The sequence below is a fragment of the Cydia amplana genome, chromosome 9 (genome assembly GCF_948474715.1).
Source record: "Cydia amplana chromosome 9, ilCydAmpl1.1, whole genome shotgun sequence".
In the NCBI taxonomy this organism is placed as follows: Eukaryota; Metazoa; Arthropoda; class Insecta; order Lepidoptera; family Tortricidae; genus Cydia; species Cydia amplana.
The window spans coordinates 4,396,762-4,411,500 of record NC_086077.1 but is presented as its reverse complement, the minus strand read 5'-3'; the positions used below and the strand labels follow the sequence as shown (position 1 = coordinate 4,411,500).

General features: G+C 39.6%; 2 protein-coding genes across 2 annotated transcripts in view; one reads left to right on the top strand and one right to left on the bottom strand.

Annotated features, from left to right (window-relative positions):
• Positions 1-4,224, bottom strand: part of LOC134650983 (myosin heavy chain, non-muscle) — a 95,020-nt gene extending 90,796 nt beyond the window's left edge. Inside the window, exon 1 of the mRNA XM_063505950.1 lies at positions 3,454-4,224. Within this exon, the coding sequence (XP_063362020.1) occupies positions 3,454-3,798 (345 nt within the window). The 5' untranslated portion in view covers positions 3,799-4,224. The remainder of the gene's footprint in view (positions 1-3,453) is intronic.
• Positions 4,225-5,898: 1,674 nt separating this feature from the next.
• LOC134650662 (uncharacterized) lies at positions 5,899-12,669 on the top strand. Its single transcript, XM_063505594.1, has 8 exons — positions 5,899-6,187; positions 6,954-7,028; positions 7,658-7,824; positions 9,055-9,151; positions 9,463-9,586; positions 10,150-10,286; positions 10,391-10,539; positions 12,485-12,669. The coding sequence occupies exons 1-8, from the start codon at positions 5,983-5,985 to the stop codon at positions 12,665-12,667; spliced, it is 1,137 nt and encodes a 378-aa protein (XP_063361664.1). The 5' UTR covers positions 5,899-5,982; the 3' UTR covers positions 12,668-12,669.
• Positions 12,670-14,739: the final 2,070 nt, after the last annotated feature.

Here is a 14,739-nt window from a genome sequence, read left to right as displayed (position 1 = left end):
TGTATTTATATAGTTACGTTTTATAGCGACTAATTAGTAAATAATAAATAAAATTGCTGTAAAAGATGATGGAAAATCTTGACAAGTAAATGAAGCTCTGCTTTTTCGGTCAGTGGAATACCAAAGAAGAAGAAGAATAATATCTAAGTTAAATGATTTCTAAATTTTAATATGTGTAGGCATAGCAAGCGAAATTGGACCTGCAAGTTAGGGATCATCCATTAATTACGTCACACGAATTTCTAGGTTTTTTTTACCCCTCCCCCTCCTTGTCACACTTGGTCACATTTTGCAAACCCCTCCCCCCCTGGTGTGACGTCACATTTTAGGCAATTTTGTTTTCAACGAAATCGACAATATTAACTCGGCATTATTTAAAAAAAAATTTTTTTGATATATAAATATTAGTATAACACAACGAAAGTTACATCCAAAATCTTATTATTTAACTGTACAGCGAATAAAAAAATATAAATTAATTTTCGGTTACTGATGAAGTTAAAGTGACATCACAATGTTTGTGACTCCCCCCTCCCCCATGTCACAACATGTCACATTTTCTTGACCCCCTCCCTCCCCCTAAACGAGTGACGTAATTAATGCATGACCCCTTACGTCGTATTTGACAAAGCACAAAAATGCAACGATATCTCTTTCTGCTTACTGTCAGACTTTGGACTCTGTGAACTCATTTCGGTATGTACGCATTAGTGTTAGAGCTAATATACCGTATAAAAATTACGTGCAACAAAACATATTTAAAGTTAAATTTTTGCACGTTTTGCCGATATGGTAGTTAATATTAAAGTAGGTATCTGTAGGATAATGAGTCACTAAACTTTAAATATAAACATGATAGACCTATACAGGAGCGGTTTTGGAGGCCACTTTATAAATGAAGAGATTGTTCAACTCTTGAAGCTGATAAGAGGAGTGCTAAGTGATAAGCAGATACCTAAATCTAAGATATAAATTACAAAATCTGCCTCACATTGTTTTTGTTCTTTACAAAAAAAATGTTAGTTAATGAAAGAGAATTTTTGAAAGATACTTAAAACATTTAAATGTAATGAATAAGTTTGGATAATAATATGAGTAAGGAATTATTTATAAAACGTACAAAGTAATGACCAGTATGAAATCCAGCCTGCAATAAATTAAATATTATCTTAATTTCTTGCTTTTCATTAAGCAAAAATGAGATGAAATTTTCTTTAAAAGAGAAAATAAATTGATGCAATTAAATCCCACTCCAATTATGAATGAACAAGTCCATAAATCAAATTGGTCAAGAGAATTTAAGATGTTTTACTTTTTAAATTTGACCTTATACATAATTGCAGTTCATACTGATATTTAATTATGTGATAAGAATCCACAAGCATAGCATGATGTGATGTAGGTAAAGGATATTTCATAATATTTTGTAAATATTTAAGGAAAATTGCCGGTCTTTTGGTTCCTACACTTGTGGTACTGAATTTGTTTGGAATACACTGGAAATACCCAGTCCTGGAAAGGTTTTATGAATAGTTAACCATGGCTTTTGAATTTGGAAGTCAGGACAATAAACTCCTTCATAGATATTTGACAACAAGCAATAAGTTTAAGGTACCCCTAACCTGAAGATTAGGTGTATTAATAATTTATCTAGTTTGTTTGGAAGTGCGAAACACACAGCAAGATAACTTATATTCAGAATTCCAACAAGTACATTTATTACAAGTAGCACTTATAGGAGTAAAATCTACATTGTATTACTTAGATTGCAAGTAAATTAATGTTTATACGGGCATAAACTGAAACAGGTAGTAAACATTGTAGGTTAACAGTGCCTATAGAATAGAATATGTAGAATAGAATATAATTTATTCGTAAGCACAGACGATACATAATAGCAAGAGCAAGCAATAAAATATTACATATATTTATTAGAAAACCTGCGCAGAGGCTTCGTCACACAGGCGCGTATCCGGGCGCGGCGTGAGCAGGGCGCGCCGCTTTTACATACAAAACGCTCACGTCCCGCTCACGCCCCGCCCGGGAAACGCGCCTGTGTGCCGAAGCCTTAAGATATGGAATATAAGGCCAATGCACACCAGATGCTGTAAAGACTCTGTTACTGTATGTAAGGGCGGATTTGCCCTAAGGCGGAGTAGGCCTGGGCCTAGGGCAGCCAGATATTTGGGGCGGCAGTCTATATGATGGGTGCTGAGAAAGGGTGGCTATAGTGCTTACTACAGTGCCTGGGGCCTAGGGCGGCAAAGACTGTAAATCCGCCACTGGCTGTATGGGTTTGACTCTGGGTATGTTCAGTCAAGAACTCCAACAAATATCTGACAAATAAATTCATTCAATATGTCTGGAGTGTGCATGCAGGGAATCTACACTGTAAACTGAAGTTATGCTGCTCTACACACTTCATGTAGTTGTGCCTATACATCAAATCCATTTGATGACTATGAATTATTTGTGTATACATAATTTTAACATCTACATCAGTACTTAAGATTTGGAAATTTAAAAAAGACTAGGTATGATGTGATATCAAATGTTGATTCAGACTGCAGTGCCATGTTACTTATTTTAGTTCACAATATTTAGTAAAAACCTATCAGCAAAATCTTAAATCATCAATAGGTTACAAAAAACTTAAAGTATGACCTCATTGTTTAAAGTATGAATCATCTTAACTTAAAGTTAACAAAATTCTTGTCCATGCTCACAGTATTTCTTGTAGAATATGTGATGTCATACAAGTCCTAGATAATGAATATAATTATTAATTAATAATGTAAAATTATAAAATGGTGGAGGAAGGTTTTATGGAGATATTGAAATAAAAGAGGATCATGGTATTATTCAAGGACTATAAGGATAAGTTGATATTTTTGCATTTTCCCTCTATTACTAATATTTGACCTCTGCGCAGGGATAAAGTCACAGACAGTTTTTAATAACATTAATGTTAACACATACGCTGCGGCCATTAGTGTAACTTGTATTTAACCATACTTTGCATGGGGTCTTTCAACAGCACCGCGACCGCAGTGGACGTGTTAACCATATAAGGCCATGGAACAACTGAAGTATGATCAATGATTCTGTTAAATATCTTTCAAGCGGGATCTCTGAGGGTGTACTGTGAAAAGGGAAAATCTAAATCCCAATATCTACTTCTCTACCGCATGAATATGAAAGGCTTATAGAGAGGCAGATAACAAAATTTAGATTCTGGTGTCTTTTGAGTATGAGCTTTATAAAAAGGGCGATATGTAACTAACTGGGTGTATCTGATACCCCAACATCTCTTTCTGAATCTTAGCTTTGTACTACAAATGCCTAACTTAAATAATTTGTTTGTTTTAAAATTAATATGGTATGATCAGATCCTTAGTCTTGCAATCACATTGCAGGCAAATGAAATTGTTCTTAAAAAGTTTATGTACTTACATAAATGAGGCCGGAGTAGTATCTGTCCTTGATGTTATGCAGCACCGAGGCTTCATTCAGGCATGTCAGCTCCGCCATGTCCTCCACCTTGTCAAACTTGGGAGGATTCATCTTCTGGATGTCATCTATCTGGACCAGCATCCGCTTCCCCGACTCGGCGATCTCCACTTCCACCTCGTCTCCTCTCTCCCCCTTTATCCCAGCCGCCACGAACCCTTGCGTCTCGTGGGGCACCCATACTAAGCGCTTCTGCGTCCATTCTGCCTGAGTGGCCGGATCGTTGAAGCTGTTCCGATCCACCGACAGATACCGGAGCTCCGGGTCGTTCCTATCCATGTCAACCATCGCGAACCACGCCGCGCGCCTCGACTTGCTTTACTAACGCCGGCACTGAACACATTAAACGGTCGCGCCGACCGACACTGCACCTCACAACACTTTTAAAAATGCACCCGCGTTCCGAGACCGCGCGAGGCGCCGATACAAAATGAAGATTGCGACTGACAGGCGGCGGAGTCGCCGACGGTTACGGTAGGAGGGATGGACCGGTCGACGCCCGACTTCACGTTGAGTTTGTTCTTAATTCGTATAAGATTGTTGTTGTCAGACTTAAATATAACGCTGTTTCGTTCACTTATCTTAACATAGTTTTTGTTATAGACATAGTTTGTGAAGGGAAACGGAGAAAAATAGTTTTTCCACTGATAGATAAATAGCAGGAAGAAACGCAGCACAAAATCTTGCCGATTCGGTTTTTTGTCGTTGAATTTTGTTTTATGTTACGCAAATCAAATCAATGCGGCAGTCGTTACTGCCTATTTTGGTATTGGCTATTGTTGTAGAATTGTTTTTCTAAACTGATAGTTACCAATGAAAATGGTTTAAGTAGTCTATGGTACGTTAAAAAGACATTGCAAACATGCTTATGGCAAGTAGGAAGATAATTTTTAGTTGGATTTTGAACAAATTTTGAATCAGTAATTCAACGCTTAAATAATTTAAATTAGTTATCCAAATAAATAAATAAATTCTAATTTATGTTTCAATTAATTAGCATAAAGGACCCTGTACACAATGCGACAAATCACACTACAATAGGGTTACCAGTAAAGTAAAAATTGGGGAAAATAAAATATTTCTTCTTTATTTATTTATTGTTAACCTCCAAAGTTCTCCCCGGTGAGGATTATATAGATTTTCAAAGGACTGTCTTGGTGCATACAATGTACAATTAAGCTCGTTGATAGTAAATATTTGAAAATTTTGAGGTAATCATAATTACATGTTTTGATTCGATGTACATTGCTGCTTTTCTTAGCGCAATACTGCTTTTCTTAGAGCAATACTGCTCTTTGAGTGTGGCCCTACTTCACTTTGCTGTAAATTGCTACTGACATACTTTGCTAATGCCCCCTCCAGACTATGCTCGTAAATCGCGGCACGACTTCGCGGGGCGAACATATCACGACGTTGACGCATGACTCCACAGTGTGGAGTCCACACTCGCAAACTTCACGGAGTTCACGGTGATTTCGCAGTTTGGTTCGCGCCAAGATGGCTGAAAAGCTTCAGCTGATCGAGTTTAACTGTCATTTATCTACGGCATCATACTTGCTGTAGCTATTTTTCCATTTTGTTCTGTTGTAAAACTTGTAAAACCGTAAAATATAGCCGCTTTATATAATATAATAAATATTTATTTTGCAACTGATGAGCCAAAATAGTGTGTAATGTGGAGTCTTGCTAGTTCGCGCTTCGCGCATCCTTTGACGCAGCACGAAAAACCGTCAAAAAACGGGGAACAAGGCGCGAAGGCGTGAACAATCTGCGAAATCGACGCTACACTCGCGTTCGCGGCTTCGAGTGTGGAGGGCCCTCTACTATTCATAAAACTACTACTACTTACTACTACTACTACTACTTAGTATAGGTGAACCAGGATCTATTGAGGGTGCGCCATGTTGCGGAATTTCACTGGAACTAATTTTTTCATACTACACTGAATTGTCACCCTATACATGAGAATAACAGCGCCCTCTTGACAATTATCATATATTACTGGTCAGGCTATACTATTACTTATTCTGTGATAAAACGCAGAAAGCGTTGCTTTATCCTTGCAACATTCTGTTTCAAACCGTTCTAACCACGTATGCAGGGTCCTTTATACTGCTTGTCAAACGCCAGATCAGCCATAGATCAGCTGACGATGACAGCTGTCACTTTAAAGTGTAATACTACTTAATTGAGAATACCGAAAAACGAGTGTAATTTCATAGCATTTTCCGACTTTGTTAATTTGAGTAGTAGTTCACTAACCGGTTGATTGAATAATAAGCGAATAACCTTGAATTATTATCCAATTTGTTATAGTATTGATACACCCGAATGTTTCCTTTATCTAATCAACATTTTAGTTTTTGATCTCAACTGAAGTCAGTCGGTCGATACAGAGTTCAGTCGACCGGCATCTAGTTAGGTTATTTCACGTTCCATAATTTGCACATTTCATTTTTATTTTGTTTTACAATGGCGTACATAGTAGATATGCGTTCGGATACCGTAACAAAGCCTACTAAGGCGATGAAACATGCTATGGTGAATTCTGCGTTGGGTGATGATGTGTTTGGAGAGGACCCAACGGTGAATGCCTTGGAAAGTAAGATTGCGGCTTTGATGGGGAAGCCTGCAGCGTTGTTTGTGCCTTCTGGTACCATGTCCAATTTGATTGCGAGTAAGTTTCATTTATAAATTACCTGTGTTTATAAGTTGTGCAAGCAGTTTCCAAGTTGTTAAGCCCACTTGAATGTTGCCAATTGTTACTTTCAGTAACATCTCTCAAGTAAATATATTAGTATGTGCTTTGCTTGGAGAAATTAACTTGTCAACTGCGTGCCGGGTTGATGATGATGATGATGATGGTATCCTGTTATCGCTCATCAGGGACATAGGGCTCTCAGAAGGGATTTCCATTTATCACAGTCCAGCGCAGCCTCCTTCATCTCCGACCAGCCAAGCCGCCGTGCCGGGTTAACTTATACAATTTAAAGTTTTCCAAAAAATTTATATTCATGCAATTTCTAAAGTACTAAGGATTAAGTGGAGTCCTATGGTGTTATAATAAATGTTTGATAATTGTGGCTTTCCACATCACTGCACTTGCCACATTTCAGTAAGAGCCACCCCAGACACTAGCATCTCCTGAGCATCGGCGTCTAGTCAATGCTATGGGTGCTGCTTGACGCAACTTTGGCGCAACCGTGCAGCAACGCCAATATTCATAGCACCGACGTTTAAAAGAAGCCAGTGTGGGGTGGCCTTTAGGAAGCCTGGGGGCACTGGGCAGATTTCTAATTATATAAACAATATTTTACCCCATAGATGGATAAATTCGCCTTTGTTGTATTTAATTTACTCTGTAACTGTGTTTCTCATGTTTTTATTTCTATGTGCAATAAAGTATATACATACATACATATACATATGTTTCCTTATTTCAGTCATGGTGCACTGCAATAAGCGAGGCTCGGAAGTCATTGTTGGAGACAAGGCACACATATACAAATATGAACAAGGCAAGTTCTGCTCATCTTTCTTACATTTACATCAAAGATTTCTAATTGCAGAATTAGCAGATGTAGATGGCGTTGTATAGATCTGTGCTGTATATTATGCGGTCATTCTGGCTGTCAAAAGTTGACTGTTGACGATCCAGTTATACCTCAAAACTTATAACATGATACAGAGTGCCATCTACTTTAGCCATAATACTTTGGGCACAATATTTCATACACTTTATGACCTTTGACACCTTGGTTAAATTGCCTTGAAGAGTTCTTATTCAATAACTGTTTAAATTAGTATTAAAATCTATCAAAAATAAGATTTTTAGTTGAGTTTTTTTCTACACCTACACACAATACTGTTAACCTCTATAAAACACCATCAGGTTGTCAGTTATGCAAAATTGAACCCTATCACTTCGAAACAAAGTTCAAAATCATGTGGGGAATATATTCCCTCCACCTTACAAAGGCTACATCTATGTCATCTTGGTGGTACTGTAGGTGTAGGTGAGTCCTACACTGCTAACCCTCTATGAGACACTATCTGGTTGTCAGAAATTATGCAAAATTGAACCCTATCACTTTGAAACAAAGTTCATAATCATGTGGGAAATATATTCCCAATATGTTATTTCCAGGCGGTGCAGCACACGTCGGCGGCTGCCTGTTGTCCACGATGGAGAACAATTCCGACGGCACCTTCGACCTGGGGAAGATGGAGACACGCATCCGAGGCACCGACTTACACGAGCCAATCACGTCGCTCGTCTGCATTGAGAACACGCATAACGTTTGTGGCGGGAAGGTAAAAAACTGTGTTTTACCTACTGCTATTATAGTATTTATTTGTCACGGAAAAAATAATGTTTAAAACGAAACTAACAGCGCAAACGACCATAAATAATTAATACTTATCGTGACTTTCTGCTTATCGAAGGAATGTTACATGCTACCATAAAAGATGCAACGTTAGATATGTTGCAAACAAATTTACCCGTTTTTTCGCTCTTGGGTGTACAGAAAGAGCGAGAAAATTGCCGCGCGAAGCAGCTCGGTCTGTGTAGACATGCCTCGGCCGAGTTGTTCTGTGTGGACCCGCGTAGCGTACCTCTCGACTGCCCATTCACAGGGGTTTAAAAAAATTTAAAGTTTAAATACATTTTGAATGAAATACGGTCCATCGGACCTTGAGGATACGTTTCTGCCGACCCGATATCGCGGCCATGGGTTCAAAGGGTTTATAACAAATTTATGGCTTACCTACCACTACCACACATGATGCGTGTTTACTTTCAATGCAGACAAGCGCCGTGATTGGCTCGGACGACGCAATGTACTAAGCTGCTTCGCAAGGCAATTGCCTCGCCAGGCTTGTTTTGTGGTTTCACGCCCCCTAATTACAATCATATGGCTTACCATTACCGTTACCTACGAAGTGGCACAGAAATCAAATTCATTGACTGTACTTTGCTCTCTAATTATGATCGCATAGGCACATACATAGGTGCAGAGGTTACCAATAAAATAGATAAAGACTGCTTTGGCCGGACAATAATTGCCTATGTTAATTAATTATATTTGAGCACTATTTCGAACTTATCTATCAAATTAATTGGCGGTGTTCTGAACTGGTGATCTGGTGATCATGTTCATTAGAGATATTTAGGTACCAGAATACAGGCTAGTAAATAGAAAAGACCGATAATATTATGTAGTCTATGGTTTGACTTTTGCCAAATCATGAAATTATCAATTGTAAATATCTGTGGCCACGAGTGCCACGACACGTACAGTCAGCGGCAGATAGAGGTGCATAAAAATTTGTTTGCAGGGGGGGGGGGGGCGTCACATCTCTCTGCAGCTGACTATACATATACATACCAATCATCAAAATAGGTTCACTAGCATAAACGCTCATGATTAATAACTCGTTGGCAACGCCCTATCGGTGTGCTATCGGTCGAAAATCCCTGAAATAAAGAGATAACTGTGTAGACACCTACACTAAACTAACTGAGGTAAATGTGGTTTCCAGGTATTGCCCATGAAATGGCTTGATGAGCTGTCTGCCATCTGCAAGAAACATTCATTACCTATACATGTGGATGGAGCGCGCATATTCAACGCGGCAGGTAATATACGCAAGTTTAATAATTTGATTTATTTAAATTGATAATAGCGCCATCTCTTTCCTAATCTTGTAGTTACCAAGTGTACATTAATGTAATCCTAGAAAAAGTCGTGATTTGTCAATAAAAGTCAATGTTTCCCCCCAAAAATGAACGATTTGTACAGTAAGATATCGCTTGGACTCCTCCCTTCAACCGGTGTTGCTCGAATGCCTGTAGGTACCTATGTATAAATACCTTTTGAAATCGGTTAAAAATCATTTTTAACAGTTTGGTTCGTTTCTAACTTGTTTAACCACGATTTTCCCTTCTAGCATACCTGAACGTTCCCGTAAAAGAAGTAGTCAAGCACTGCGACAGCGTATCCGTGTGTTTCAGCAAAGGCCTGAGTTGTCCGGTCGGCTCGGCGCTAGTGGGCTCCGTACATTTCATTGAACAGTCAGTATGCCATATGGTAATGTGGTAATTAAACCCATGAGTCCCGCTTATGCTGTCTCGAGTTGGCAGAAATGTTACCTCGGACCCATGGACGCGATATTGGACACGCTATTTTATACAAAACTAGCGACCCGCCAAACACACAAATTATACATCAACCTTCCTCTTGAATCACTCTATCCATTAAAAAAAAACCGCATCAAAATCCGTTGCGTAGTTTTAAAGATCTAAGCATACATACAGGGAGACAGATAGGGAAGCGACTTTGTTTTATACTATTAGTGATGTATGAAAATTGAAAAGCCCCGAGATTTAGAGGTTTTTACCTATGGTAACCTCTAACCGTCCATACATCAAAACTTGCCAAGATAAATGCAAGTTTCGTTTGTCAAAATAAATATGTATTCAAAATAGAATAGAATGGGAAACCTGTTTATAGGTCTCACTTTCACCCAAGTTTTTGACGTCACAGCAGGATACAAGGACTAGAAAATTCTCTTTCAATATTCCAGCCATCAAAATGTTATCACATTTAACATCATCTCATTTGGTTTTTTTTTCAGAGCGCGACGTGTCCGTAAAATGTTAGGGGGCGGCATGCGGCAAGCCGGAGTGTTGGCGGCGTGTGCGCTTGTGGCGCTCGATGAAATTGTTCCGCAGCTGGAGGTGGACCACAAACGCGCAAATAGGATGGCTAAAGGTAGAGCGTTACACATTAACGTTCGTTGTTTTTAGAAAGAAGGTAAGCGATCGATCTTGACATGTATTTTTTACTGATACTGACAATTTTTTTCTCAATTCCAGTAATCGAAGGCATGTTCCTCAAATGCTTCACCGTGGACATCCAGAACCAGCACACCAACATAGTTCTGGTGAGACTCACTCCGAAATGTCCCGTCGGAGCGGGAAGGGTGGTACAGAGGTTAGCGCAAGTGTCACTGCAGGAGACTCAGGTTTGTACTGACACTTAACTGTGGACCTTATGTCAATTTAATAAGGTGTATGAAGTCAACAGCAAAGATGATGATTGTACCTATAAGACTGGTCGTCTAGAACCAGCACACCAACATAGTTCTAGTGAGACTCACACCGAAATGTCCCGTCGGAGCGGGAAGGGTCGTACAGAGGTTAGCGCAGGTGTCGCTGCAGGAGACTCAGGTTTGTACTGACACTTAACTGTGGACCTTATGCCATTGTAACAAGGTTTATGAAGTCAACAGCAAAGATGATGATTGTACCTATAAGACTGGACGTCTAGAACCAGCACACCAACATAGTTCTGGTGAGACTCACTCCGAAATGTCCCGTCGGAGCGGGAAGGGTTGTACAGAGGTTAGCGCAGGTGTCGCTGCAGGAGACTCAGGTTTGTACTGACACTTAACTGTGGACCTTATGTCATTGTAACAAGGTTTATGAAGTCAACAGCAAAAATGATGATTGTACCTATAAGACTGGACGTCTAGAACCAGCACACCAACACAGTTCTAGTGAGACACACCATGTCACTGCAGGAGACTCAGGTTTGTACTGACACTTAACTGTGGACCTTATGTCAATTTAATAAGGTGTATGAAGTCAACAGCAAAGATGATGATTGTACCTATAAGACTGGACGTCCAAAACCAGCACACGAACATAGTTCTCGTGAGACTCACACCGAAATGTCCCGTCGGAGCGGGAAGGGTCGTACAGAGGTTAGCGCAGGTGTCGCTGCAGGAGACTCAGGTTTGTACTGACACTTAACTGTGGACCTTATGTCATTGTAACAAGGTTTATGAAGTCAACAGCAAAAATGATGATTGTACCTATAAGACTGGACGTCTAGAACCAGCACACCAACACAGTTCTAGTGAGACACACCATGTCACTGCAGGAGACTCAGGTTTGTACTGACACTTAACTGTGGACCTTATGTCAATTTAATAAGGTGTATGAAGTCAACAGCAAAGATGATGATTGTACCTATAAGACTGGACGTCCAAAACCAGCACACGAACATAGTTCTCGTGAGACTCACACCGAAATGTCCCGTCGGAGCGGGAAGGGTCGTACAGAGGTTAGCGCAAGTGTCGCTGCAGGAGACTCAGGTTTTTACTGACTTCAGATCCCTTTAATCATCCCATTTCTCCACCATACCTACACCTTATACCTTTTAAATAGAAACCAATCAAAACACTTTGGCGGGCATAGGAGTGTCGGGTAGAATTACGTTAAATTGAACCATATCACATGGAAACAAAGTTAAAAATCATTGTGGAAAACTCTGCCCGACATAAAATGCAATCGCAGAAGATTCATCGAATCCCGATTTCAGAGCCAGATTTATGTTTTAATATAGACTGCATTTGCATTAATTAATTTTTATCTTTATTTATTTCTCTTCTTAGGTTAGATAATTTATAATATGAATATAAAAGTAAAATATGAAAAACTTACAAAACAATAAAAAATACACTTAAACACATTATAAAAAACCTAACCTAGGGTGCCGCCAGCAGCAGGACAGGGCCCAAGCTACCGGTGGTCAGGGCCGCAGAGAGAGGAACTGGCGAAGGAACGCGCCGTGTCCAAGATCACCGCTTTCTGCATCTGACCCTTGATCCAACCACCTAGCGAGTCTCTCAATATGTTGGTCGAGACTCTTCGCTATTAGACCGTTCGCTGAAATAACTATCGGGACAATGATCGTCGAATCAACATCCCACATGGCGGTTATCTCGTGAGCCAAGTCTTGGTACTTACTGGACTTGTCCTCGGCTTTCATGAGATTCTCATCATGGGGGATGGTGATGTCAATGTTAATTAATTATTATTATGGTCACTGTAAAACTGTACCATAAGTTTAAATGAAAATATTGTACCTTATCTTATTTAATCTAATTATAACATTTGTTACAGGGCGACTGCAAAACGGCAAACGACGAAGGCGTGATATTGAAAAGCATAATATTCGACGACCAAACCATACGCTTTACACTCCACAACGGCATTACGGACGAGGACCTGTGGCTGGCCATCATGAAGATCACCTACGTGTTCAAGGAAATTGAGGCGGAGGCGGGGAAGGCTACGCAAATTTAGAACGCTTATGGGCATAGAGAAAAAAATACATAGATTGCTCACTCCATACATCAGTTTTAGTACCAAAAAGACTATTAGCATCTAGCATCGAGTAGCGAAACTATCAGTACTGCTACTTGACAATAGATGTAGCACCGACCGGAAAGTCTTATGCTGTTGAGATAAGACTTTCCGGTCGGTGCTACATCTATTGTCAAGTAGCAGTACTGATAGTTCCGCTACTCGATGCTAGATGTAGACACTGAAATTAATAGTCTAAATGATGTATGGAGTAAGCACTCTTGTCTTACTATATTTCTCTATGATATGGGCAAAGAGAATAGAGTGTATAGAGAGTTACTGTCATGGTAAATTATGTGCCACAGTAAATTTACTGCCATCTTTCGACAGAAGATTAAAACTGTTAGAACTCCATTTGACATTGACCCTTATTCTTTTACTGATATGGGTGATATGTGTTAAAATGGGGTTGGCCGGTCGAAATGTTTAGCAGATGGCGCCATCATAGCTTGCCCTGTGAGTCCCTAGAATTGTGTAATTTTTTTTAATGCCCTGGATGCCAGCCCTTTACGCCAAATCTCATAAAAAAAGGGGCAAGCTATGATGGCGCCATCTATGCAAACCTTTTACAGTTGCAAACCCCATTAGTTAAATATTGAAATTAACGCCATATACTCGCCAAAGTAGTAGCGAAAAGACTGCACCATACCTTTGGCCTACTGTTGGATAGATGGCGTTAATTTCAATATTTAACAAATTAACACATATCAGTGAAAGAATAAGGGTCAAAGTCAAATGGCGTTCTAACAGTTTCAATCTTCTGTCGAAAGATGGCAGTAAATTTACTGTGGCTACATAATTTACTTTGACAGTCCGTCTCTATTTCAAATTCTCTTTGCTATGGGGTTGGGCGGTCGAAGTATTTTACAGATGGCGCCAGCATGGGTTTTACCTGTCAATCCTACGGATAGTCTTAGTTTTTTTCTCTTTCCAAATCTCATAGAACAAAACTAGAGACAGGTAAAACCTATGCTGGCGCCATCTATACAAAGCTTTGACAGGTAACCCCATTGACACAGTCCATGACTACCTAGGGTCACAATCAAAATAAAATCGCTCCGCGCATCCAATCTAACCGGCCACGACATTGCGCGATCGCTGTCTCGCTCCAACCTATGGTTGCCACCGCCGCCGTCGTCGGTCGTGCAACGTCGTGGCCGGGCCGTAAACGTTGATCGCCATGTGTCTAGTTTTAGATGGAAGCATTCTTGTCATAACCGTCGCATAAGGGAGGGTTGCACTACACATAACCGACGAATCAATATCCAATATGGCGCCGTTAGCTGTCATCTCATCGAGAACATAAAAAGATTAAAAAGTTTGATTATGTACAAGAAAATGGTAAAGAATTTGATGCAACCGACCTTTGTAGAACAGTAACGTCTAGGACCTAGACGTTACTACGTGTACAGCAAAAACCTAGACTCTAGGTTTTTGCTGTTAATGCCGCCCCTAGCATAATGGGAATCTCTTGCAATATTGGTTTATTATACAAACCAACACATTGACTAGTATTTGTAAACCTTAACCCTTTACCCAGGCTAAGGGATATATATTTCCCACATACGGCACTTCAAACATGTGTTCTATTTTCGATCAGTAAGACTGACATTCGATTGACATTTTTGAAATGTCAGCCTGGTAAAGGGTTAAAACTCGACCAAGACTGCGTTTACAATGTGCTTTGCAAAAATGCTAAAGCATTTATTTCGGATTATGTTAGGCGATATATGTGACGTTATCTATGAAAAGGGACCTTATTGTCGATGGCGCTTACGCCATTATTAACGATGTTCCGATATAAATACAATGCCGCGCGACGCTGTGGGGCGTAAGCGCCCATCGACAATAAGGTCCCTTTTCATAGATAATGCTCCATATTTCCTTTTATGTAAAACAATAAGAATTGGTTAGATAATATTCCCATGTAGTTAATTATTATTATTAATTACGCCCAAAAATTTTACTAAGTAATAACGTTGTGGCAAAATTAGACAATAAATGAAGGTAAT